This window comes from Onychomys torridus, chromosome 7 (genome assembly GCF_903995425.1).
Source record: "Onychomys torridus chromosome 7, mOncTor1.1, whole genome shotgun sequence".
In the NCBI taxonomy this organism is placed as follows: domain Eukaryota; kingdom Metazoa; phylum Chordata; class Mammalia; order Rodentia; family Cricetidae; genus Onychomys; species Onychomys torridus.
Window position 1 is genome coordinate 110,264,586 of NC_050449.1, and position 25,110 is coordinate 110,289,695.

At 38.1% G+C, this 25,110-nt stretch overlaps 1 protein-coding gene across 2 annotated transcripts in view; it reads right to left on the minus strand.

Annotated features, from left to right (window-relative positions):
- Zcwpw2 (zinc finger CW-type and PWWP domain containing 2) overlaps nucleotides 1-25,110 on the minus strand; it is a 116,540-nt gene that overhangs the window by 30,176 nt on the left and 61,254 nt on the right. The window contains exons 4-5 of one of the 2 annotated variants that reach the window (XM_036193260.1): nucleotides 24,656-24,770; nucleotides 17,804-17,850 (exon numbers count right to left, since the gene is read on the minus strand). The exons of the other annotated variant lie outside the window; for it this stretch is intronic. Coding sequence (XP_036049153.1) covers nucleotides 17,804-17,850; nucleotides 24,656-24,770 — 162 coding nt within the window. The remainder of the gene's footprint in view (nucleotides 1-17,803; nucleotides 17,851-24,655; nucleotides 24,771-25,110) is intronic. 2 annotated transcript variants of the gene reach the window in all.

Below are 25,110 nucleotides of genomic sequence, written 5' to 3' on the forward strand. Positions count from 1 at the left end.
TTACATTGACAGACTTTTGTAAGTTGAACCACCCTTGCATCCCTGGTATGAAGCCTACTTGATCATGGTGGATAATTGTTTTGATGTGTTCTTGGAGTCTGTTTGCCAGTATTTTATTGAGTAGTTTTGCATCAATGTTCATGAGCGAGATCGGTCTGAAGTTCTCTTTCTTTGTTGCATCTTTGTTTGGTTTAGGAATCAGGGTAATTGTAGCCTCATAGAAGGAGTTTGGTAATATTCCTTCTGCTTCTATTGTGTGGAACAATTTAAAGAGTATTGGTATTAAGTCTTCTTTGAAGAACTGGTAGAATTCTGCAGTTAAACTATCTGGTCCTGGGCCTTTTTTGGTTGGGAGACTTCTATTTCCTTAGGGGTTATTGGACTATTTAAATGGTTTATCTGGTCTTGATTTAACTTAGGTATGTGGTACCTATCCAGAAAATTATCCATTTCTTTTAGATTTTCCTGTTTTGTGGAGTAGAGGTTTTTGAAGTATGACCTGATGATTCTCTGGATTTCCTCATTGTCTGTTGTTATGCCCCCCTTTTCATTTCTGGTTTTGTTAATTTGGATGCTCTCTCTGTCTTTTGGTTAGTTTGGATAAGGGCTTGTCTATCTTGTTGATCTTCTCAAAGAACCAACTCTTTGTTTCATTAATCCATTGTATTGTTCTCTTTGTTTCTATTTTATTGATTTCAGCTCTCAATTTGATAATTTCCTGGCATCTGTTCCTCCTGGGAGACTTTGCTTCTTCCTGTTCAAGGGATCACAGGTGTGCTGTCAAGTCACTAGCATGAGATTTCTCCAGCTTCTTTATGTGGGCATTCAGTGCTATGCATTTCCCTCTTAGCACTGCTTTCATAGTATCCCATAAGTTTGGGTATGTGGTATATTCATTTTCATTGATCTCTAGGAAGTCTTTAATTTCTTTCTTTATTTCTTCCTTAACCCATTGGTGATTCAGTTGAGCATTATTCAGTTCCCGTGAGATTGTAGGATTTCTGTAGTTTTTTCTGTTGTTGAAATCTAACTTTAAACCATGGTGGTCTGATAGAAAACAGAAGGTTATTCCAATTGTTTTGTATCTGTTGCTTTGTATTTGCTTTGTGGCCAAGTATGTGGTCGATTTTAGAGAAGGTTCAATGGGGTGCTGAGAAGAAGGTATATTCTTTTTTGTTTGGGTGGAATGTTCTGTAGATATCGATTAAGTCAATTTGAGCCATAACATCAGTTAAGTCCATTATGTCTCTGTTAAGTTTCAATTTGGCTGATATGTCCAGAGGTGAAAGTGGGGTGTTGAAGTCTCCCACTATTAATGTGTGGGGTTTTATATGTGATTTAAGCTTTAGTAATGTTTCTTTTACATATGTGGGTGCCCTTGTGTTTGGGGCATAAATGTTCAGAATTGAGACTTCATCTTGGTGGATCTTTCCTGCGATGAGTATGTAATGTCCTTCATCAGCTCTTTTGATTGATTTTAGTTTGAAGTTTATTTTCCTGGATATTAGGAAGGCTACACCAGCTAGCTTCTTAAGACCATTTGATTGGAAAGTCTTTTCTCAGCCTTTTATTCTTAGGAGGTGTCTGTCTTTGAATGTGAGGCGTGTTTCTTGTATGTAGCAGAAAGATGGGTCCAGTTTTTGTATCCATTCTGTTAATCTGTGTCTTTTTATAGGTGAATTAATTCCATTGATATTAAGGGATATTAATGACCAGTGATTGTTCATTCCTGTTATTATTTTTTGGTGGCAGTGTGTGTGTACTTATCTTCTTTGGGGTTTACTGTTGTGGTGTTATCTATAGCCTGTGTTTTCATGCCTTCCTTAGGTTGTAATTTTCCTTCTAGTGCTTTCTGTAGGGCTGGGTTTGTGGATAAGTATTGTTTAAATCTGGTTTTGTCTTGGAAGGTCTTGTTCACTCAATCTATGATGATTGAAAGTTTTGCTGGGTATATTAGTCTAGGCTGGCATCCATTGTCTCTTAGTGTCTGCAATATATCTGTCCAGGTCCTTCTGGCTTTCAAAGTCTCCATCGAGAAATCGGGTGTTATTCTGATGGGTTTGCCTTTATAAGTCACTTGGCCTTTTTCCTTTGCTACCCTTAATATTCTTTCTTTATTCTGTACATTTAGTTGTTTAATTATTATGTGGTGAGGGGACTTTTTTGGGGGTTCTAGTCTGTTCGGTGTTCTATAGGCTTCTTGTATCTTCATAGGCATTTCCTTCTTTAAGTTGGGAAAGTTTTCTTCTGTGATCTTGTTAAATATATTTTCTGTGCCTTTGAGTTGGTATTCTTTTCCTTCCTCTATCCCCATTATTCGTAGCTTTGGTCTTTTCATGGTTTCCCAAATTTCTTGGACATTTTGCGTCATGACTTTGTTGGTTTTAGTGTTTTCTTTGACTGATGAATCTACTTCTTCTAATGTATCTTCAACACCAGAGATCCTCTCTTCCATCTCTTGCATTCTGTTGGTTATACTTGCATCTGAAGTTCCTGTTTGTTTACTCAGATTTTCTGTTTCCAGCATTCCTTCTGCTAGTGTCTTCTTTGTTTTTTCTATTTCCCTCTTCAGGTCTTGGACTGTTTCCCTTGCTTTTTCATGATTTTCTTTCAAGGACTTATTGTTTTCTTCTGCTTTAATTATCCTTTCCTCTAGTTTTTTATAGCTTTCTTCCCATTTTTTGTTTGTCTGTTCCTCCACTTCATTTTTCATTTCTTCTATATAAGGCTCTAGCCTCTTCATGATGTTACTTATAAGGTTGTTTTCTTCTTCTTCTTTTTCCATTCTGTGATGTTCAGGTCTAGCTGTTGGAGAAGGGCTAGGTTCTGGTGATGCTGTATTGCTCTTTATTTTTTTGTATGTATTTCTGCCTTGCTGCCTGCCCATCTCCTCATGGGTTCATTCTTGGTCTTATCAGTGTACTTGGTCCAGACAGAGCTGACAGATTTAGGGAGCCTCTCTCTGGGCCAGATGGAAGCTCTGGGCCAGATGGGAGCTCTGGTCCAGATGAGAGTGCTGGCTGGATAGGAGCTGGGGAGGGGGGCTGGACTCTGCATCTCAGGAAGTCCCTGGGGTCTCCTTATCTTGTCTAGATGGGAGCTCCTCTTGTCCAGATGGGAGTTCCCAGGACAGGATGGAATACTGAACACTAGTCTCTAAGTCTCCAGAAGTAGCTGGGGTCTGCAGCAGATGGGTGTGGGGGCAAGGCGTTGAGGTTGTAGTGTCCACCAGAGGGTCTCTCTGGTCCAGATGGGAGTTCCCGGGCGGATGGGAGCTGGGGGCTGGTCTCTGAGTCTCAGGAAGGGGCTGGAGTCTGAGGCAAATGGGTGTTGGGGAAAGGGTGTGGAGACTGCAGGGTCTGCCTGTAGTCTCTGGTCCAGATGGCAGTTCCAGGGCAGATCTTTTTTGGTTTTTTGAGACAGGGTTTCTCTGTGTAGCTTTGTGCCTTTTCCTGGAAATCACTTGGTAGCCCAGGCTGGCTTCAAACTTAGAGATCCACTTGGCTCTGCCTCCTGCATGTTGGGATTAAAAGCGTGCGCTGCCGCCGCCACCACCACCCAGCTGAACCTGCTTTTAAAGAGTAACTTGTTTAAAATATTTTACATTAGTATAGATATTAGTTTATTGATACAAAGTTAAAGTTAATTTTATTATACTGTATACATATTTCTACTCTTGTTTAAGGTATTATGTTTATGCAGCTCATTTAAATTGTAATGGGTAATTAAGAAATACATATTAATAATTAGTCTTCTATAATAGTCAAACTTATAGTCATGTTAAGCTTTCTAGGTATACATAAATATATTTTGATTAGATAGATAATCTTCAAACACTTCAAAGACCTACAGAATATGTCATTTAAAATGTTTTCAAAACTTAGACTATTCTGGACAATGAGACACGTCTACTCCTGGCAGCACCAATTTACTTCAGTCAAAAAGATGGGCATCGAAGATACTCCATATGGAGTTTATCTTCCTCTTGGCAAAAATAGTCATTTGTGCAAGAAATTGTTCTTGCCTGGACTGCATGACAAAATGTTGTATCGACTGGAAATGCAGGAACCAAAAGAAGGTGACCACTGAAATTTGCAAAGCAAAATGGTCCTTCAGGTTCTTGCTTCACAGAAGAAACTGTCAAACATTCTACAGGACATAGGAAAAAGCAATTGAAAGACTCAAGGCCTCTAGGCTGAAAAATGGATGACCTAACATTGCAGAGAAACATTGGGTGACTGTCTCTGTTATTCTAGATTTTTGTAAGTTGATTACAATGTATTTCCTGTTTACTTAGGTAATATATCCTTCTGGGGTCTTTGATGTAGTTGAAGACTAGATAGTTATAATTATGGTTTTCCCTGGTTATGATAAGAAATAAGGTAGATATGAAACCTTATACTCAAAAGTATAGGATAGATAGGATACCTTCTTTAATTTTGCCAAGTACAAATAGACTAGATAGTATAACTATAATTCTTGCTTGATAACTGTTTTGTTATATGTAATTTTACTATGATGAAGTTAAAACCTTCCTTTTGAATAGAAAGAAAAGGGAAAATGACAGGTGATATTGTTCTGTATACTGTGAATATGTATTGCTTTGATTGGTTAATAAATAAAGCTGTTTGGCCAATGGTGAGGTGGAATAAGGTTAGGTGGAACATTCTAACTAGAGAGAGAGAAAGGAGAAAGAGCAGAGGAGATGTTGTTAGCCACCACCAGAAAAAGCAAGATGTAAAGTACTGGTAAGCCACATGCCACATGGCAAAGCATAGATTTATAAAAATGGGTTAATTTAAGATGTAAGAGCTAGCTAGTGAAAATCCTGAGCCATTAGGCCACATATTTCATAATTAATATAAGTGTCTGTGTGTTTATTTGGGTCTCAGCAGCTGCAGACCAAGCAGGGCACAGGAAAATTTTCAGCTACACACATCAAACATGCACATTTATGTTTTAAAACTTCCCTTGAGAAACCTTCTGGAGTAAAGGACCAGTCTCTATTTTGACTGGGATTGTGACAGTGTCCATCTGAATGGTTCCCCACAAGTTCATGTCTTCGAGATTCAGCTCCTGCTTGTGGTGCCATTTTGAAGGCAGTGAAGCTTTTAGGAAGTAGAGCCCAGCTAGAGTGGGCCTTTAAGGATGGAATCTGCTTGGGGTTCTATCTGCCCCCTCATCTTTCTGTTAGTCACCAATGGACAAGCCTCCCCGGACAGAGCAGTTTACTCTGCATCTCTCCTGAAACAATGGACCAACAGTAAGTCTTCTCTTCTTTAAGTGGTTCCTGATACAAATAACTAATACACTAGTTAGGTAGATGCACTTTTATCTGTTTGTTTCATTGTTGTAGTCAGGTGTTTTCTTATTCTTTTGGCCCTTTGCCCTTTAAGGACCCACCACCCACCTCCCAAATACACACACACACACACACACACACACACACACACACACACACACAGGCTTACTCTTATTTCTAGCCAGCTTTTCCTAAATATCCTGTCTATCTTTTGCCTCTGGGGTTTTTCCCTTTTCTTTCTTCTGTAATCTTTCTTTCACTCTTACTCCATGGCTGGCTAGGTGGCTGGCACCTTCTTTTCCCACTTCCTTCTATTTATTATCTCTGCCTGACAGCACTGTCTATTTCTCTCTCCTGCATCACTATTGGCCATTCAGCTTTTTATTAGACCAATCAGATGTTTTAGACAGGCAAAGTAACACAACTTCATAGAGTTAAACAAATGCAACATACAAGAATACAACACATCTTTGCATCATTAAAGCAAATGTTCCACAGCATAAACAAATGTAACACATCTTAAAATAATATTCCACAACATTTACCCATTTTGTCTAAATAAAAATGAAAGGTTTTAACTTTAACATAGTAAAACTATATACAATAAAAACAATTATCAAGAATTACACTTACAGTAATCAGTCCATTTATACATTTATATTTAGCAAATTCAGAGAAAACACTCCACTATCTATCCCATCTTACTGACTCCAAAGTTTTAGATCTAATTTACTTTCTATCATAATCAAGGAAAACTGCAACTATAATAATCTAGTCTTCAACTCCATCCAAGAACCTAGAAGGTTATAATATTACCTGAGTGTAGTGGGTAGCTTTTCTCACCATGTCCTGAAGCACCACCCCTAGTGAGGTAGCAGGTAACTGTTACACCTGCCTATGACCCTGAAGTACATGCCCCTGGGGTGTGACTCTGGGGGCCCTTAAGACCTGGGATGCATGTACACAGCTCTCTCTTCACTACCTTGTGGTTTTGGATGCTGGGACAGACCAGGGAAGATCTCACCAGAGAACAGCATCGGACAGTGCCTCATCCTTCCAGGGTCCTGTGACAAATTACTTTATTCTGTCTTGTAAGTTAACCCCAAATAAATTCCTTGCTTCATTAAGCAGATTCCATGTATTGCTAGAAATAGAATCCCAATACCTGAGTAAACAGGAAGTTCTTTGCAAGAAACTTTCAAAATTCTCGAAATGACAAACATATTTGGCTGCCTGGATAAACACCCAAAGTTCCTCTGCAACATTGGGGCATCCATCTTCAGCCTGCATGCCTAGAGTATCTGGCAGATTTTTCATTGAAGCAGGAAATTTGACTGTACAAGTACAGTCTTGTACTCGCAAATTTCATTAGTTGCTTTCCTCTGTGACCTGTAGAGTATCTGGCAGACTCTTCTATGAAGCAGGAATCTCGAAGGATTGTTCTACCTTATTTTGGCAAAGTTCAGCAGTCACTTTCCTAATGGTCCTGTATGTCCTATCTGCACAGCACACAGTCAAGCAGTCAAGGTAAAGGCAATTTCTTGACCAAATGGCTAATCTTGCCACAGTGAAAACGCCTATAGAGTTTCTGCCATGCCCATCAATTTGCCTATAAAAAGACATAGGCTAACAGAATTGGTATGAAAAGAGGATCCAACCTTCTACTGCATACAAGAAACACATCTCAACTTCAAAGACAGACACTACCTCAGAGTAAAAGGCTGGGAAAAGACATTCCAATCAAATGGACTTAAGAAGCAAACTCGTATAGCTATCCTAATATCTAATTAAATGGACTTCAAACTAAAATCAATCAAAAGATATTGGGAAGAACATTACATATTTATCACAGGGAAAATCCACCAAGATGAAGTCTCAATTCTGAACATTTATGCCCTAAATACAAGGGCACTCACATTTGTAAAAGAAACATTACTTAAGCTTGAATCCCACATCAAACCCCACACACTAGTAGTGGGAGATTTCAACACCCCACTCTCACCAATAGAAAGGTCTGCCAGACAGCAACTTAACAGAGAAATAAGGGAACAAATAAACATTATGACTCAAATAGACTTAATAGATATCTACAGACATTCCACCCTTACATAAAAGAATATACCTTCTTCTCAGTACCCCATGGAACCTTCTTTAAAATTGACCACAGGCTCAGTCACAAAGCAATTCTCAACAGATACAAAAAAATTGGAATAACCTGTATTTTATCAGACCACCGTGGCTTAAAGTTATATTTCAACAACAAAAATTACAGAAAATCTACAATCTCATAAAAATTGAATAATGCCCAAGTGAGTCACCAATGGGTGAAGAAAGAAATAAAGAAAGAAATTAAAGATTTCCTAGAATTCAATGAAAGTGAAAGTACAAAATACCCAAACTAGGGAACACCATGAAAGTAGTGCTAAGAGGAAAATTCATAGCACTAAATGTCCACATAAAGAAGATAGAGAGATCTCACAGTAGTGACTTAACAGCACACCTGAAAGCTCTACAACAAAAAGGAGCAAACTCACGCAGGAGGAATATACACCAGGAAATAATCGAATTGAGGGTTGAAATCAGTAAATAGAAACAAAGAGAACAATACAAAGAATCAATGAAACAAAGAGTTGGTTCTTTGAGAAAATCAAGTAGATAAGCCCTTATCCAAATTACCAAAAGGCAGAGAGAGAGAGAGGGGGGCGGGGAGAGAGAGAGAGTCCAAATCAACAAAATCTGCAATGAAAAGGGAGATATAACAACAGACAATGAGGAAATCCAGAGAATCATCAGGTCATACTTCAAAAACCTGTACTCCACAAAATCGGAAATTCTGAAAGAAATGGACAATTTTCTGTGTAGGTACCACATACCAAAGTTAAATCAAGACCAGATAAACTATTTAAACAGACCAATAGCCCCTAAGGAAATAGAATAGTCATTAAAAGTCTCCCAACCAAAAAAAGCCCAGGACCAGAAGGTTTCAGTGCAGAATTCTACCAGATTTTGAAAGAAAAGCTAATTACAATACTCTTCAAATTTTTCCACACAATAGAAACAGAAGGAACATTACCAAACTCTTTTTATGAGGCTATAGTTACCCTGATACCAAAGACAAAAAGATACAACAAAGAGAATTACAGACCAATCACCCTCATGAACATTGATGCAAAAATGCTCAATAAAATATTGGCAAACTGAATCCAAGAACACATTAAAAGAAATCATCCACCATGACCAAGTTAGCCTCATCCCAGGGATGCAAGGATGGTTCAACATACAACAATCTGTCAATGTAATACACCATATAAACTGAAAGAAAAGAAAAAAACCACATGATCATCTCATTAGATGCTAAAAAGCCTTTGACAAAATCCAACACCCCTTCAGGATAAAGGTCCTTGAGAGATCAGGAATATAAGGAACATACCTAAACATAATAAAGGCAAATTACAGCAAGCCAACAGCCAACATGAAATTAAATGGAGAGAAACTCTAAGCGATCCCACTAAAATCAGGAACAAGACAAGGCTGTCCACTCTCCCCATATTTATTCAATATAATACTTGAAGTTCTAGCTAGAGCAATAAGACAACAAAAGGAGATCAAAGGGATACAAATTGGAAAAGAAGAAGTCAAACTTTCATTGTTTGCAGATGACATGATAGTGTACATAAGTAATCCCAAAAATTCTACCAGGGAACTCCTATAGCTGATAAACTCCTTCAGTAATGAATGTGGTAGGATATAAGATTAACTACAAGAAAAAATCAGTAGCCCTCCTACATTCAAATGATAAACAGGCTGAGAAAGAAATCAGAGAAACATCACTCTTTACAATAGCCACAAATAATATAAAATACCTTAGGGTAACTATAACTAAGCAAGTAAAGGAACTGTATGAAAAGAACTTTAAATCTCTGAAGAAAGAAATTGAAGAAGATATCAGAAAATAGAAGATCTCTTGTGCTCATGGATAGGTAGGACTAACAGTAAAAATGGCAATCTTACCAAAAGCATTCTACAGATTCAATGCAATCCCCATCAAAATCCCAACACAATTCTTCACAGACTTGGAAAGAACATACTCAACTTCATATGGATAAACAAAAAACCCAGGATAGCTAAAACAATCCTTTACAATAAAGCAACCTCTGGAGGCATCATGATCCCTGACCTCAAGCTCTACTATAGAGCTATAGTAATAAAAACAGCTTGGTACTGGCATAAAAACCAACCTACAGACCAATGGAACCGAATTGAAGACCCTGGCATTAATCTGCACACCTATGAACACCTAATTTTTGACAAAGAAGCCAAAAACTGTACAATGGAAAAAAGAAAGCATCTTCAACAAATGGTGCTGGCATAACTAGATATCGACAAATAGAAGATTTCAAATAGATCCCTATCTGTCGCTAAGCACAAAACTCAAGTCCAAGTGGATCAAAGACCTCATCATAAGTCCAGTTGTACTGAACTTGATAGAAGAGAAAGTAGGAAGTAGTCTTGAACGCACTGGCACAGAAGACCACTTCCTAAATATAACATCAGTAGCACAGACACTGAGAGTGACAATTAATAAATGGGACCTCCTAAAACTGAGAAGCTTTTATAGGGCAAAGGACATGGTCAATAAGACAAAATGACAGACTACAGAATGGGAAAAGATCTTCACTAACCCCACATCTGACAGAGGCCTGATTTCTAAAATATATAAAGAATTCAAGAAACTAGACATCAAAATACTGAACAATCCAATTAAAAAATGGGCTACAGAGCTAAACAGAGAATTCTCAACAGAAGAATCTCAAATGGCTGAAAGACATTTAAGGATTCAACATCCTTAGTCATCAGGGAAATGCAAATCAAAACAACTCTGAGATACCATCTCAGATACCTGATATCTGATACAGATACATCTGAGATACCTGTCAGAATGGCTACAATCAAAAACACTGATGACAGCTTATGTTGGAGAGGATGTGGAAGAAGGGGAACACTCATCTACTGTTGGTGGGAATGCAAACTTGTATAGCCACTCTGGAAATCAGTATGGTATTTTTTCAGAAAATTGAGACTAAGTCTTCCTCAAGACCCAGCTATAACACTCTTGGGCATATACCTAAGGATTGCTCAATCATACCACAAGTACACATTCTCAACTATGTTCATAGCAGCATTATTTGTAATAGCCAGAACCTGGAAACAACCTAGATGCCCCTCAACCAAAAAATGGATAAAGAAAATGTGGCATATATACACAATGGATTACTACTCAGGAGTAAAAAAAAAAAATGATAACATGAAATTTGCAGGCAAATGAATGGAACTAGAAAATATCATCCTAAGTGAGGTAACCCAGACTAAGAAGGACAAACATAGTATGTACTCACCCATAAGTGGATACCAGATATAAAGCAAAGGATAACCAAACTACAACCCACAACTCCAGAGAAGCTTGCTAACAAGGAAGAAAGACCCTAAGAAGGATGCATAGATTACCCAGCAAAGGAGATATAGATGAGATCTACTTGAGCAAACTGGAGGTGAGGCAGGTAATGGAGGGCAAGGAATAGAGGGGGAAAACATAGAGGAATGGAGGTTTGAGCTGGAATAGGGACAGAGTGGGAAAGCAAGGAAAGAGATACCATGATAAATGAAGACATCATGGGAATAGGGAGAAACAGGGTGCTAGGGAAGTTCCCAGGAATCCACAAGGATGACCCCATCTTAGACTACTGGCAATAGTCAAGAGGATGAGTGAACTGGCTTACTCCAGTAATCAGATTAGTGAATACCCTAACTGTCATCATAGGTCCCTCCATCCAATGACTGATGGAAGCAGATGCAGAGATCCATGGCCAGGTGCTAGGCCAAGCTCCAAGAATCCAATCAATGAGAGAGAGGAGAAAATCTATGAGCAAGGGACATTGAGATCATGATGGGAAAATATACAGAGACAGACAGCCAAACTAGTGGAAACACATGAACTGTGGACCAATAGCTGAGGAGCCCCCATGGTATTGGACTAGGCCATCTGAATAGGTGAGTCAATTGTTAGCTTGAACTGTTGGGGGGCTCCCAGGCAGTGAGATCAGTATTCATCCCTGGTGCATGAGAGGGCTTTTTGGAGCCTAGTGCCTATGGTAGGACACCTTGTGCAGCCTTGGTTCAGGGAGGAGAGGCTTGGACCTGCGTCAACTAAACGTACCAGGCTCTGCTAACTCTCCATGGGAGACCTTGCATTGGAGGAGGTGGGAATGGGGGGGGGTGGATTATGGGGGAAGCCTAGGGCGTGGGAGGAGGGAGGAGAGGGGGATCTGTGGTTGGTATGTAAAATGAATAGAAAAATTCTTAATAAAAAGAACTGGAAAAAAAAGAAAATCAACTATCTAAAATATACCTATTTAATCTTGAAAACATACTTAATATGACTACAAGTTTGATTATTATAGATTAACTACTAACCTCATTTCTTAACTCTACATTGTATTTTTAAATGAGCTACATAAGCACAATACCCCAAACAAGAGTAGAAACATATACAGTGTAACAAAATTAACTTTAAATTTGTATCAGCATTCCAAAATCCATACCAATGCAAAATATCTGAGATTAATAGTTATCTTTTTGCTGGGCTGTGGTCCTGAGTGACCTTTAATCCCAGCATGTGGGAAACAGAGGCAGGTGGATCTCTGTGAGTTCAAGGTCAGCCTGGGCTACAGAGTGAGTTCCAGGAAAGGTGCCAAAGCTATACAGAGAAACCTGTCTCAAACACACACACACACACACACACACACACACACACACACACATTGTCTTTTTATCCTATATTCTTATATTCCTCTAAATTATAACAAACATCCATAATCCCCCAAATAACCAACAGCCACCCACACCATTTATTGTGAATGTGAATGTCATTTTCTCTAGACTGCTTCCTGTTGTCTGTGGGTGAAGCATCTTTAAGGGTCCCTGAGATAATCTGAGATAATGGCCAAGTCCTGGGAAGACCAGCTATAATATTTGTTGATGGATATCACCTTTGAGATTCAGAAGGTCTCCCCTGATCAAACCTAATCCATCTCATTCCTGAAGGAATTCACAGTTTCTCATCTCCTGTGGGAACAAAAGCAAAACCCCTTTTCCAAAGTATTTTTTATTTCCCTTTGACAAATGCATTTTTTAAATTATTTTTTAAAGTTAAGATAGCCTTAAAATATCTGGGTTGATTCAATTTTGCAGTCCTGTCCACAATCCCATGTCTGTCTGCAACAACTGTCTCTTGCCCATCAGCAAGCAAAAAAAATTCAAATCAACACAATACTCTATAGAGGATCCAGACTCCCTGTGTATATCTCACCTTATGTGGCTTTTTCTTTTATATTACCCTTACCCTCTCTTTAAAGACATTATTTTTTAAACTATTTCTTTCTTTCTGTGGCTGTCCATATTCTTCTTATTATGTTTAGAGGTTTTCTCCATCTGGATCTCTTTTACTGACTATCTTTTAGCCTTTTTTGACTACCCAAGCAAACTGTAGACTGCTAAGCTACACCATGAATATAAATTACAACTAAATAAAAATTAGAAATAAATTAAAGATCAATCAAAGGTTAAAAAATTTCCTGAGTGACCATTTTTGTGGACTGAGTTCCTTTACTAGCCTCCAAAGAACAGATCACACCAGCAGGTGTGGCGTCACTTGTGAGAGAAGCCATACAGTATGATGAGGAAGCCCCCTCTGCTTAACCACACAAGGAAGACAGCTTTTGGAGCCTGGGGCTGACCAGACTGGGAGACTAGTAGGATCATTCTGTTATACACAGATGACATGATGACTGGCTCAAGGATCATTAATGAAAGACAATTAGATCTTCAAACAAAATTTGTTGAAAAACTGTCCTTTAAAAACTAAAAGAAAACTATAGTAAGTAATAATACAGAATAAAATAATGACGGAACACCCCAATTAGCAAAGCTTAGGAAATAATGATCTATGGAAAAGTGTACACTGTGCACCAAGTAAAACAATAAAAACTGAGCAAGTTTTAAAGACTGATTTTGCCTGCACAGGCTCACTGTTTGGTGCTGCTCATCTGGGAATCTCCCTCTGGCTGAGACTGGATGCCAGCTGTGAGTACTGGTCATGATACTCATCTCTGGGGGGAGATTCACAGAAAGCTAAGTAAATCCAGTGAGTTGTAGTGCACAGATTCCACATTAACAACTATGAGCTTAGCAAGTCCCATGCAGGGCCGGGGATATAATCATGAAGTGTTCCAGGTTGTCTTACTAACTAGGCTGATGCAGAGTGTCTGATTTTTAGGGAGAACTTTTGTAATAAGTTTGGGAAAATTTCTTCATAAGGAAATGCATAACCTAAATTATTTCATTATGTGTGTATCACAAGAGAATGTCCATTAGCTTTTTTTTTTGCTAATTATTCAGGTTAAATTCTTGGTATTAAGCATTAGGAAAAATACCCACATACCTAATGTCTATGTGTAAACAAAAAACAAAGGAAGAAAAGAGGGGGTAAAGTGAAAAGGAAATTCTTTCCAACTAGTAAAACTTAGGTGGTTTCAAGTTAATTAAGAGCATAAGACTATTCTGAATGAGACACATTAGTTTCTACATGAATGGTTTGTATAGTCAACTCACTGTCTCCATAATTAGCACATAAGATTTTTCTACAATACCAATCACTATCTCAATAGGATTCCTCTGACTAATTCTTGGCAAAATAATTTTAAGGTTCATCTGCAAAGTCAACAGGCAAAAATAATAAAAGTTTTTGAAATACTGGAGTACTAAAGGGTCACTACTAGTTCACATATCGAAGAAAAGACTGAGAGAATGAAGCAGTTTGGAACTTGTTTAATGAATATAAAGAATAGATATGAAAATAGACATTTTAGCATATCAAATGCCTGTGTTAAAAGGAAGACAGGTCATGAAAGTGGAGAATGGAAAAACTGCTTACAATCCAATCAGAGCATTGAGATAGCTGATTAGGAAGCTGCAGATAGCACTTGTAGCCTGTATTAACACAACTTGTGAACATAAATCCATGTTCCCTTAGCAGCTAGCAACTTGGAAGCATTACCCTCACTCAAGGCACCAGGTGCTGAAGTGACAGCCAGAGAGACTGTTCTGCAATACTTGTATTCTCATGGAAGAAGAAACTGGGAGATGAGAGAAGCAAGCAGCAAATATGGCTCACTCCGCCAGCAAGTGATAAGACTTGGAATTTGTAACTCATAGTTTATCTCTAGATGCCATTGCTATCTGTCCTACCATGCTATCCCCAATGCATTTAATAGTGTAGTAATCAAAGTTGAGAGCATACGTGTCCACATACAAATGTTCACTATTTACACTTCTAGGAAGGAAAAGCATGTGATACAATAGAGCAAAATTGGGGGGAAAGCGAATACCTTTATTGCTAATATACAGGTAGTTCATGTAAATGTGCATTAAAAATACTAAAAAGTCAAAAGCAACTAACTTTGGAGAAATGCAAATTAGAACAACAAAATATGACAAACTGGCAATGCCATCTTTGTTATGCTATTTGTTGGTGATAGCTGTGGCGTTTGCTGGTGAGAAAGAACAACATGACATTTCCCCAGGTGTCTCTAATTGTCCTAAAGGAAGTGACCTGGACATGAGGCAGGAGAGGAAGCTGTACTGGTGAGTGCCTCCCCATTGTGGCTAGAGCAACAGAAGAAAAACAAAGTCAAGTACAAACTGTAGTTTGTGCAAATAAAGTGGCAATATTTCAAAGCAGGAGATTCCACGACAAGAAAATTACTAACTGAACTGCTGTTTTGATGAACAATTAAAAAACTAATAACACACTGATAAACTATTGATAACTAAGGAGTGAATCCATATTTACAAATCAATTAGGAATAACATAAAGCATGGGGAGAGGGGAAGTGGGTAAAGATACAGATAAAGTTTTCTGATGGAATATGATGTCTAATAAATATGTGAAAAATAAGTAACAATAATTAAAATTGAAATGATAGTGACAAAGATGAGATTCAGGGTATCTAAAAGGAGCCAGAGTTTGAGAAAGAAGTACTCAGGGCCGGTGAGATGGGTCAGTGGGTAAAGATGCTTGCTGCCAAGCCTGACTGATGAGCTGCATTTGACCCAGTTGAATATGTAGTTGAAAATGTTACAGTATCCTGAGTAAAGCAAACCTTTCAATAACTTCACAAATAATAACTAGTCTATGTTAGTTTCTCTTTCCATAATAACACTTGTAAGCCCTTTGTCTGTTGCTGTAATGTAAGAAGTTTCAGTACTGTTTTATTAGTACACTATGTACATTTTGAAGTTTGGCCATCCACAAGTCAGTCCAAGTGTTAGGCACTTAATGCACAGTCTGTTCCATGCAATTCAGTATGTCTGATGCTCCAGGCTCTTCCCAATAAACTTCCTTGTATTCTTTAAAACTAATATAACCCAAAGTACCTACAAAAATTCCTAATATATCCAGTTTTGTTTGAACTAGTATTTCTTCTTTGCTTGCCTGTGATTTATGCTTTTATAAAGGGGAGTTTCTGAGAAAAATAAAAGTTTCAAAAACTGTCAACAGACAAAAATGGCATCTTTCCTGGGTCTGAATTGTAAAGAGCAAATTAATGGAAAGGGCCTGGGGTGAACCTCTGGAGACCTGGGGATGAAACCCAGTGAGCTCTTGAAGCTGTCACAGACACCTGTAAGCTTCAGCTCATAAGATTTTCCACCTGAAAGGGCCTTAGAAAGAGCCCCGCCTACCTGTTTCAATAGGTTTGAGAAACAAGAGGAGGAGGGAATGATATATTCATCATATGTGCTGAGCAGGCACTAGCATCACGACCATGCAGTGGCTGACAACTGCTCAGAGAAGCATTTACCTGGTAGCATGGGAAATACTCCCAGCCAGTCCTGTAAAGGGGAGTCTGCAACATGGCACTAACCAGAGGCCCACCCCAGAGCCCAGCTTACAATCCTCATCAGGAAAAATGGATTGAGGAGTCAAAGCACTGGGTAAAGCAGGAACTGACTCATTTGGCCTTTTGACATTACATTTTTCTCCTGGTTTACTTTTATCATTTGTTTTTTATTAATAATGTTTTAATTTTATAAGATTTATTATTAAAACCTGCAAATAAGTAAAAACATCACACACTAAAATGAACCAGTCCCAAGGCATCTAAACAGAAGCTGTAGAGCCTCACACTAAATTTATATTTTCAGTATCAACTAAGTTTCATGTACTTATCCATGTTTTTAAGACATTTTACTAGTTAGTGGGATGAGATAGTGTGTTTCATTATGATATTTTCACTCATATTTATAATAAGTAGCATTTTCCTAAGTCTGATGTTGCCCTTCTTGGGATAATGCTAAATGCAAATTAAACACAGAAATAGTTAATGTTTAACCTTTTATTCTATATGTGCATTAGAAGACACTGAAATAGCTCTTTCTATCCACACTGTGCAGCACTAAGGAATGAGAAGCAGGAGTTCCAGGCCAGTGAGTCTGAGGCCAGCCTGAGCTACCTACCAAGACCCTGCCTAAAAATAAAAACCAAACCATGAACAATGATGAACAAATCAAAATCTGATCTCCCAAGAATTCCTCCTCTCTCTCTCTCTCTCTCTCTCTCTCTCTCTCTCTCTCTCTCTCTCTCTCTCTCTCTCACACACACACACACACACACACACACACACTTTAAAAGTGATATTCATCTCATAGACAAATGATCTCTAGACTCATGCAGAATAGCCCTTTCTGTCCTACCAGAGTCCACCTGGCCATCTCTGATCTGCCCTTCCCCAAGCTCAGCCATGAACCCAGGCAATCATATCACAGGCTCTTCTTTTTGATTTCTTATATCCCTGATGTAGTATGTGTCCAAATGTCCATTTAAGCACCCTCTCATTTTCTACTTCAGGGATGACCTATAATTGGTCACTGTCATCTAAGAATGCCAATATCTTAATTGTATTTTGCACATTAAACAGAGTTCAACACTATTCCACACATAATATTCAAAATAATGTGTATTTTAAAATGTACTTGGCCTTAAAGCTTCCATCAAAATATTCTATCTAGAACTTTATTTAGTTGCTCAATGTTTTTCTCTACTTAAGTGTAAGACATATTAAGCTATAGATTTTAATTGTTTAAACTTTCTAGAAGAAAATTAATTTTCTCATGTGTTACAGTAACACAATATATATAAAACATTGTTATGAGTATATATGTGAAATACGATTTAAATAAAAGTATTTGCTCCTTTGTCCATTTGCCCTAATTCCATAAAATTAACGGAAATCATCACAAATATTGTTTATGGTCAGCCTAAGAAAGCAAATGCATACTCAACTAAACTTTAGAATAAAAAATCAGATTACATACAATTTTTCTCTTTAGTAATTTATCTATCTTTGAAAAACAGAATTTGAAGTTAACTTCGAAACATGGTCTTACCCTTTTCTTGGCCACCACAGCAACTTTAGCACCTGCATTGGCTCTATCTGTAAGATAATACAATGTGTCTACTTTAAAAAAGAGCTCATCCTTCTGTTGGAATAGGTAGACAAGTACAAAACTAGAGTTTTCTATTTTATCACACATGAGTAACAGAACTGTTTTAGTGGCCCTTTGAACTAAACACTAATAAATTCACCTCTTCAGAGTATAGTACAGCTCAGTAATCCAAAAACCATAAAATCAAGAAGAAACTCTTATCTGATGAATGTCCTTTAAATTTTATTAGCTAGCATCCAGTCTGCCTAATTTCTAGTTTCTGATCAGTCTGTGCATTCTAGAATACATAGACTCTAGAATTAAGTCCATGGTATCTCTACTTGCATACCTGTTATATTCTGGATACTGGTTAAGAGTATCATATATACTGTATATAACATTGAAAGGCATGTAGTCCATCTTCCTTGTACAACTGAGGAAATCAATACCCCAGCACACTGCCTGTGGTTGCATTGGCAGAGTAGACCCATTTGATTACAAGCCCCTATTCTGCCTAGAGTGTCTGTTGCCTCCATTTGGGACCACTGAGGTACCAGCACTGCATCAGCTAAGATTCCACAAGAATGTGGACATTGGTACCATTTCTCAGACTAGCACTGAAACCAGAATATTTAGTAGCCAACTAGCTCATGGAAAATATTCCAGGAGGTTATTTTGGTATATACAATATACATGTAGTCCTAATATTAGGACTACAGAATGTATGTGCATATGTTGGTAAAACCTGACAGAGAATCATTCTTCTCTGAATCTGTGGCCACTGGTAGATTTCCTATGCTCCATGGATGGCCGACACCCATGCACTTATGGGCAGCACTAATTGTACATACTGAGCTATTAAAGGAAACATGTTAAAGGAGGGAGATGTTGGGACATACAGGGGTAGTTGGAGGGGTAAATAGGGAATTATGTGTCATATATCATTGTACACATGTATAAAGTTATCAAAGAATATTAAGAGCTGGCAGAAAACAAACACCCAGGGAAGTGTGTTCTATTTATACTTACCACTGGCTTCCACATGTGAAATACCCTCTTTCCTGTATCCCCTAATGCTTATGATAACCCTCTTTCAGCAAACACCATTTTCCTTTATTTATTCACAGACCATTTATTCACCATAACAGGCAACTCCTCCAACTAGGAGGAATCTCCATCTTTTTCGGATATTTTGCATATGTCTAAACATTATGCAAAATGAGGCTAGTTATCAAAGTTAATAATAAAGTTTATATGCAGTGGCTGTTTAATATCATCCATGACCTTCATAAAAACTGTGACTCTAAGCTTCTTTAACTGTGGCAGCTGAAAGTGCCTTCTTCCAAAGGTGAAAGACAGGTCAGCTTCTGGTCAGGCACATAAGGAATGTAAAAGTGGCTACATCTTATTATGTTAAGGGCTAACTAAAAATCCATAATTAGATCCATGAAAGAAGAGAGGTTCCTGAGGCACACTTTTGCTCCCAAAACTAGAGAAACAGATCAATGTAGAGAATTGTGATTTACCTGAGCAGAAACATGTAGACAGAATCTTACGTGATAATCAGTCTAGGGATAAGAAAATCTAAACCCTAATTGGCATAGCCCTGAAGATTAAATGTGGACAAAGCTGTGAAATAAAACCCACTATGGGCAGGGTAGGAGACCTGGAACTCTTCTGTGAGTTCTTCCTCCTGGAGAACCACCAAGTTCTCATGGAGACAGCTGGAGAAAATTCACCCAGATATCTGACAGATGTTCTTAACAAGACCTGCCCACAAAAGAAGCTATCTTACTACTGTTCAATGCATTTGAATTCTTTCAGAGCCTCACTCATTGTGGACTGTAGCCCCCTGTAGTTGTCTTTCACCATGTAATGAATGAATAAGAAAAACAAGGGGAGGAGTATTGTCAAGTTCACAGCATAGAACTGAGACCTAATAATAAGACTACAGAATGCTCCTTCAACCCCCACACCTTAGCACTGTCCAGCTGACTAAAGGCCAAGCCTAAAGTTATACAGTATACTATACTCACCTTTCAATAAAAGATTATAGGTCATGCTAAAAGTAAAAAAACTAACAACTTTGAAAGGAGAATGAGAAATGGATGGATAGATAGACAGATAGGCAGGCAGATAGAACCTATATGGTCGGTGTGGTAGAGTTATCAGATGATTAATGTGAAATAATTAGCCTATCATGCTAAGAGATCTAATGTTAAGAGCTAAAACAGCAAAAACAGATGGTGACACAAAGAAACATGAAACTTCTAAGAATCAAAAGAAATGCTAAAGAATGGAAGGCACCAAGACAGGACGAAGAGTGTCTTTGTTGCTTGATCAGTAAAGAGGATGCAGCCTAGGGAATGAAGCTCTAGGCTTGAGACTTTATTAAGAGAAACTAACCAAAGTGAAGAAACACAAGAAATAAAAAAGGAAGGGAGAGGTGGGAGGAAGGTTAGGTGGGTTGGGCATGGTGCTGCATTCCTATAACCCCTGCATTTGGAGGCTAAGGCTGGAAGTTTGTCATATAAATAAATAACCAATGGCCAAAAGACCTGAAAAGACACTTCAGCAAAGAAAACACAAAGGAACAAATATGTATATGACAGTATTGAGCACCAGTGAAAACCAGGGCCCTCAAAGACCACACGAGATGACACCCACTTCAAAGAATGTCAATTGTCACACAGTGCTGAGAGTATGCAGAGCAACAGGGATTCTCAGTCACTGCTAACACAACGTTGAAAACAGCATGTTTTCAACACAGTATCAGCAACCATGCTTCTTACTATTTATTAAAGGTGTTGAAGTTTCATGACCACACAAAAATGACATTTATAGTAATTACTGAGACGAAGCAATCCTGGTGTTTCTAGGTAGATGAATGGTGGAAATTGTAGTATGTATAGGAGTAGAATATTACTCTGAACTAAAAGGAATGAGCTAAAGACTCATGCAAAGACAAAACAAGTGTATGTTACTATAGGAAGGAAGCCAATGTGGGTGGGTGATTTACTTATGATTCCAATCATGAGACATTCTGGAAAAGGCAAAATTATGAAGACAGTGATAAAAAAAGTGGCTGAGTGTTGGCAGGGAGAAGAGATGAACAGCTAGGACACCAGGATCTTTAAGGCCATGAAATTACCGTGTGCAGTTGGACAATGATGGACACATGAGATTTTAGCTGTCAAACACAGAGTGTAAACCTGGAGAGAACCCTCAGGTACACTAAGAACTCTGGAGATAACTAGGATGTGTCAAGGTAGGTTCACTAAATATAACAAGTCACATAGTGTGGGGTGTAACTGGGAGAGAGACTGAATTCTCAGTGGACAGAAGGTATATGGAAACTGTACTTACACCCAATTTTTGTGAACCCAAGGTGCTCTAAACATGGAAGTCTATTTAGTAAAAACATGAGTAATTCTGGGGGGAAAGTAGAGACAGGCAAATCCACTCCAAATGTAGAGCACAGGGCTAAGCAGGTAGCATACTGTAGTGTTTGTATTTGCTAGGTAGTATCTAGCAAATTTGAGTCTTTTGGTATTTGATTTACTCAGACACACACACAAAGAGAGAGAGAGAGAGAGAGAGAGAGAGAGAGAGAGAGAGAGAGAAGACAAGTTTTCAAGCTTCAGTAAAGTAATTACTAAGTTGGAGTATTAGTTAAATAAAACAAACAACAAAGGGGGCAATTAAATCAGAACCTTAAATTCACTGTCTGAGTCCTTATACACATCATCTAATGACCGTGAACATTTTAAATAAAGAAGCTGCATCAAAAACTATAGAGTGCCAATTGTTACAGATCAAAAGAACATGGACTATTTAAAGTAATTAGTTCTAGGTTGGAGTATAAACTGTCAGAATAAAGTCTGCAAGTGGCCTCTAAGCTACTTCCCCATAGTGAAATACCTAAATGTTGGCTAATCTCTGAAAACTGTTTCTGGATACAATAAGAAGCTAAATACTACACCCAACTCCACACTGGGTGCTAAGCAAAATCACAGATTGAATCAACTGTTTTTGAGTTGAGGCTGCACGTTTAGAAAAGCAATCCTGTGTTGGCAAAGACATAACCCTTAGATATCTGTCTCTACCTCCTGCACTGGCTACTTCAAGGACAAAAAGGAAATCCTAAGGTCACGGTTCTCAAAAGTCAGGCTGAATTACATCAAGTTCTGCATTTAAAAGTTATGAGACTTTTAGCAAGAGAATTCACTTTTGTTACAGAACCAACCAGAGAATTATTGTTCTTGAGGCTCTTGGGACAGGGAAATGTCAAAGAGCAGGAGACAAGTACACAGCATACTGATGACCAAGACAGTCCATCCCACCAAGAGAACACAGCAGCGCTAGTGGAAGAGATGCAATCCTCCTTTTGTTAAGTGACTATGTTATTTAAGGATGAAATGTTTCGAAGCCTGTGTGGTTGAACAAGAAAACTGATTGCACAGGGGCAGATCTGTACTTTGACAACACAGCAAGTTGGACCTGAGCTGCTGGCAAATGGCATTTTCAGTGTAAGGAATGAGTCATGTCTGCAGAAGTCAGTGTCTCTTCTGGTCTCATAGTGAACTGGATGTCTTTAAAACGTAAACTTAGGTGGATAGGTTTTTAAACTTTTTCCTCAAATCAACAGCTTCCCATAGAAATTTACTGAGCATATACATGAAGCTTTTCCAATGGAGAAAAAGCTTCATGATTACTGCAGGGTTCAGTTGAAAGTCTGATCTTTCTACAAAGGACCCTGCTTTCAAATTTAAGGTAATAGACACAAGGCTGTGGAGAGTATAAAATTACTGCAATCACTGGACAAAAAATATTTTAAAACATATTTGAGTTTATTATAATTATTTTATGGAACAATCATAATCTTAAGTGTGCCATGCCAACTGAGCCTGCACAAGGGTGAGTTTAAAGGCTATGCAAATAAACTATAACATCTATGATTCAAGAACATTTCCTGAAAATGACCCGATGTATAGTGAAAAAAAATACCTGATGTATTTAATATAATGTATAATGAACACTAGATTACGCTTGAAAGCATTAGAATTATGCTTGTAATATATTTTTTAAAGTAGTTTGAGGAGGCTATTGCCACTGCCCTTGGCTGCTCACCAGAAGTTGATGGTAAAAACCTATGGCAGAAAATGCCACATGCTCTGATCACAGGCTGGTACCAACCTAGAAGCCTCCCTCCTTAAGGCCAGCTTTTCATAGTGCTATGAGGTGCTAGGCTGTGAGATAAAGGGTACCAACAGTCTTGCCCAGTTGTGAACCTGTGGGCTCCTCTGGCAAGTTATACCCATTGACATAATTGCGGCATGAGTGTCTTAGGGGGATAATCAACAGCTAGCTATCTAATTGGATTTAAGGACTGATCAACAGGAAACTCATACCTGGTACAGTAAACCTGGCCCAAAACTTGCAGCTTAAGAGGTCATAGATCCTAGGGCAGAACCTACTACTGTCATCTTGGTAAACTGATACAGTATCTAACTGCCTTCTAAACACTTCCACCCACAGGTAGTCCAGCTCAGTACTCCCTCATTAAAGAAGCTCCTTTTTGCAATAGACTTAGGTTAACAGAAAGAATACAAATGATGCAAAGAATAACTACTATGAATTCCTTATCCCTAAGTGAGACATCTATGTCATAGCCTCTTCCCCAAAGCTCTGAGAACATAATGGCCAAGGGGGCAGAGGCAGAAAGATTTTAGGAGGACTGTTACAAAATAGTGTCTTCTAGATGTGACAGGCAGCTGTACTCATAAATTCTAAATAGCTGTGAACCTGCACAAGATCAACCTAGCATGAAGTGGGTTGATCACAAGGCCCTACTCCTAATTGAGAATCTACAGGTAGCTGACAGATGCCAAGGGAGATAAAGTTAGTTTTTGTCAGGAACAGAGACCCTAGTATGTTGCTAATGCTACAATAGATAGCCCTAAATCTCTGTGCATGTGGAAAACACTGACTGCCTCAGTAGGAATATATATATTGTGTGTGTATGTATGTATGTATATGTATATGTATGTATGTATACATATATCATTAAGTTGGGAGGGGAATGGGAAGGAGAGACCTGGAAGGAGTTCGATCAGATGAGTGAGGAGGGATTTTCATAAAAGTAATATGCAGTTATGTATGAGGAGAAAATAATTTTAATTAAAAATGCTTGTGACCTGTGACATGGTTCAGCCAGTAAAGACGGTTGCCTTTTGACCTGAGGTGGATTGATCCTTAGGACCCAATTGATAAATAAGTTAACTAATTCTCTCAAGTTGTTCTCTGACTTCCACAAGTACACTATGGTGTGTCCACAATAGATAATGAAAAATAGAATAAAAACCAATTTTTAAATTGTGAGTATATAGCTCACCTCTGCTTAGAATTTATTTTAAAATTAAGCATTTTGTAAACACTGTATTGTCAAAAACAAAACAAAATAATACAAACCCCAGCATACCCATGTAAAATTATCATACTAGGAATGCATTTTAAATGTATGGTTCCTAATTTTGAGTTATGTTTTGAAATAATGGCCTATGGAAGTCTATGAGTAAATAAAATGCCAGGGTGCACCAATAACAGTGCCTGTGTTTAAATAGAGCTTGGTCACAGAGAGTAATTTTGGAGAACAAGATATTTGCTGTTAATTCATTTGAAAATTCTTTCACAGTGAACAGAAATAACATTTGTATTTGAAGAAAAGACATGGATTTTTAAGTGTGCAAACATGATTTAGAATATATACATCTAGGAGTTCTGACTAGATGGTAAGAAAGAAACTGCACATACCACGTTTTGATAGGCAGCACACCTCTAGTCTTTGCTCAGGAGAATGCCTGTAGAGCTGGTACGCCTCCTCAAGGGCACTTCTATACCACCTCTTCCTATGTGTACATTCTGCCGTCTATATAAATGCACAAATCCAGACAATGAATTTTTATTTTTAAATGTTAATTTTGTTTTAGAATCTACACTTTAACTATTTGTTAGAACTAAGCCTAATTTGAACACTGCATAATATTATCACTTTGGCATTGGTATCTGACTATTATTTCATTGTTTTAAAACTTAGCAGTGATGTGAGAATCTTGCAAGTTAATAACCAGTTTAGTAAGATCATATGATGCATCTCACATGCTTCAAGGGTAAGCAGGCAGTCAACACATCTGATTGAACTAACACTAACCTCACTTTATGTAACAGAGAATGACACCAGAGTGGTAGAAAATGACAAAGCCATCTTT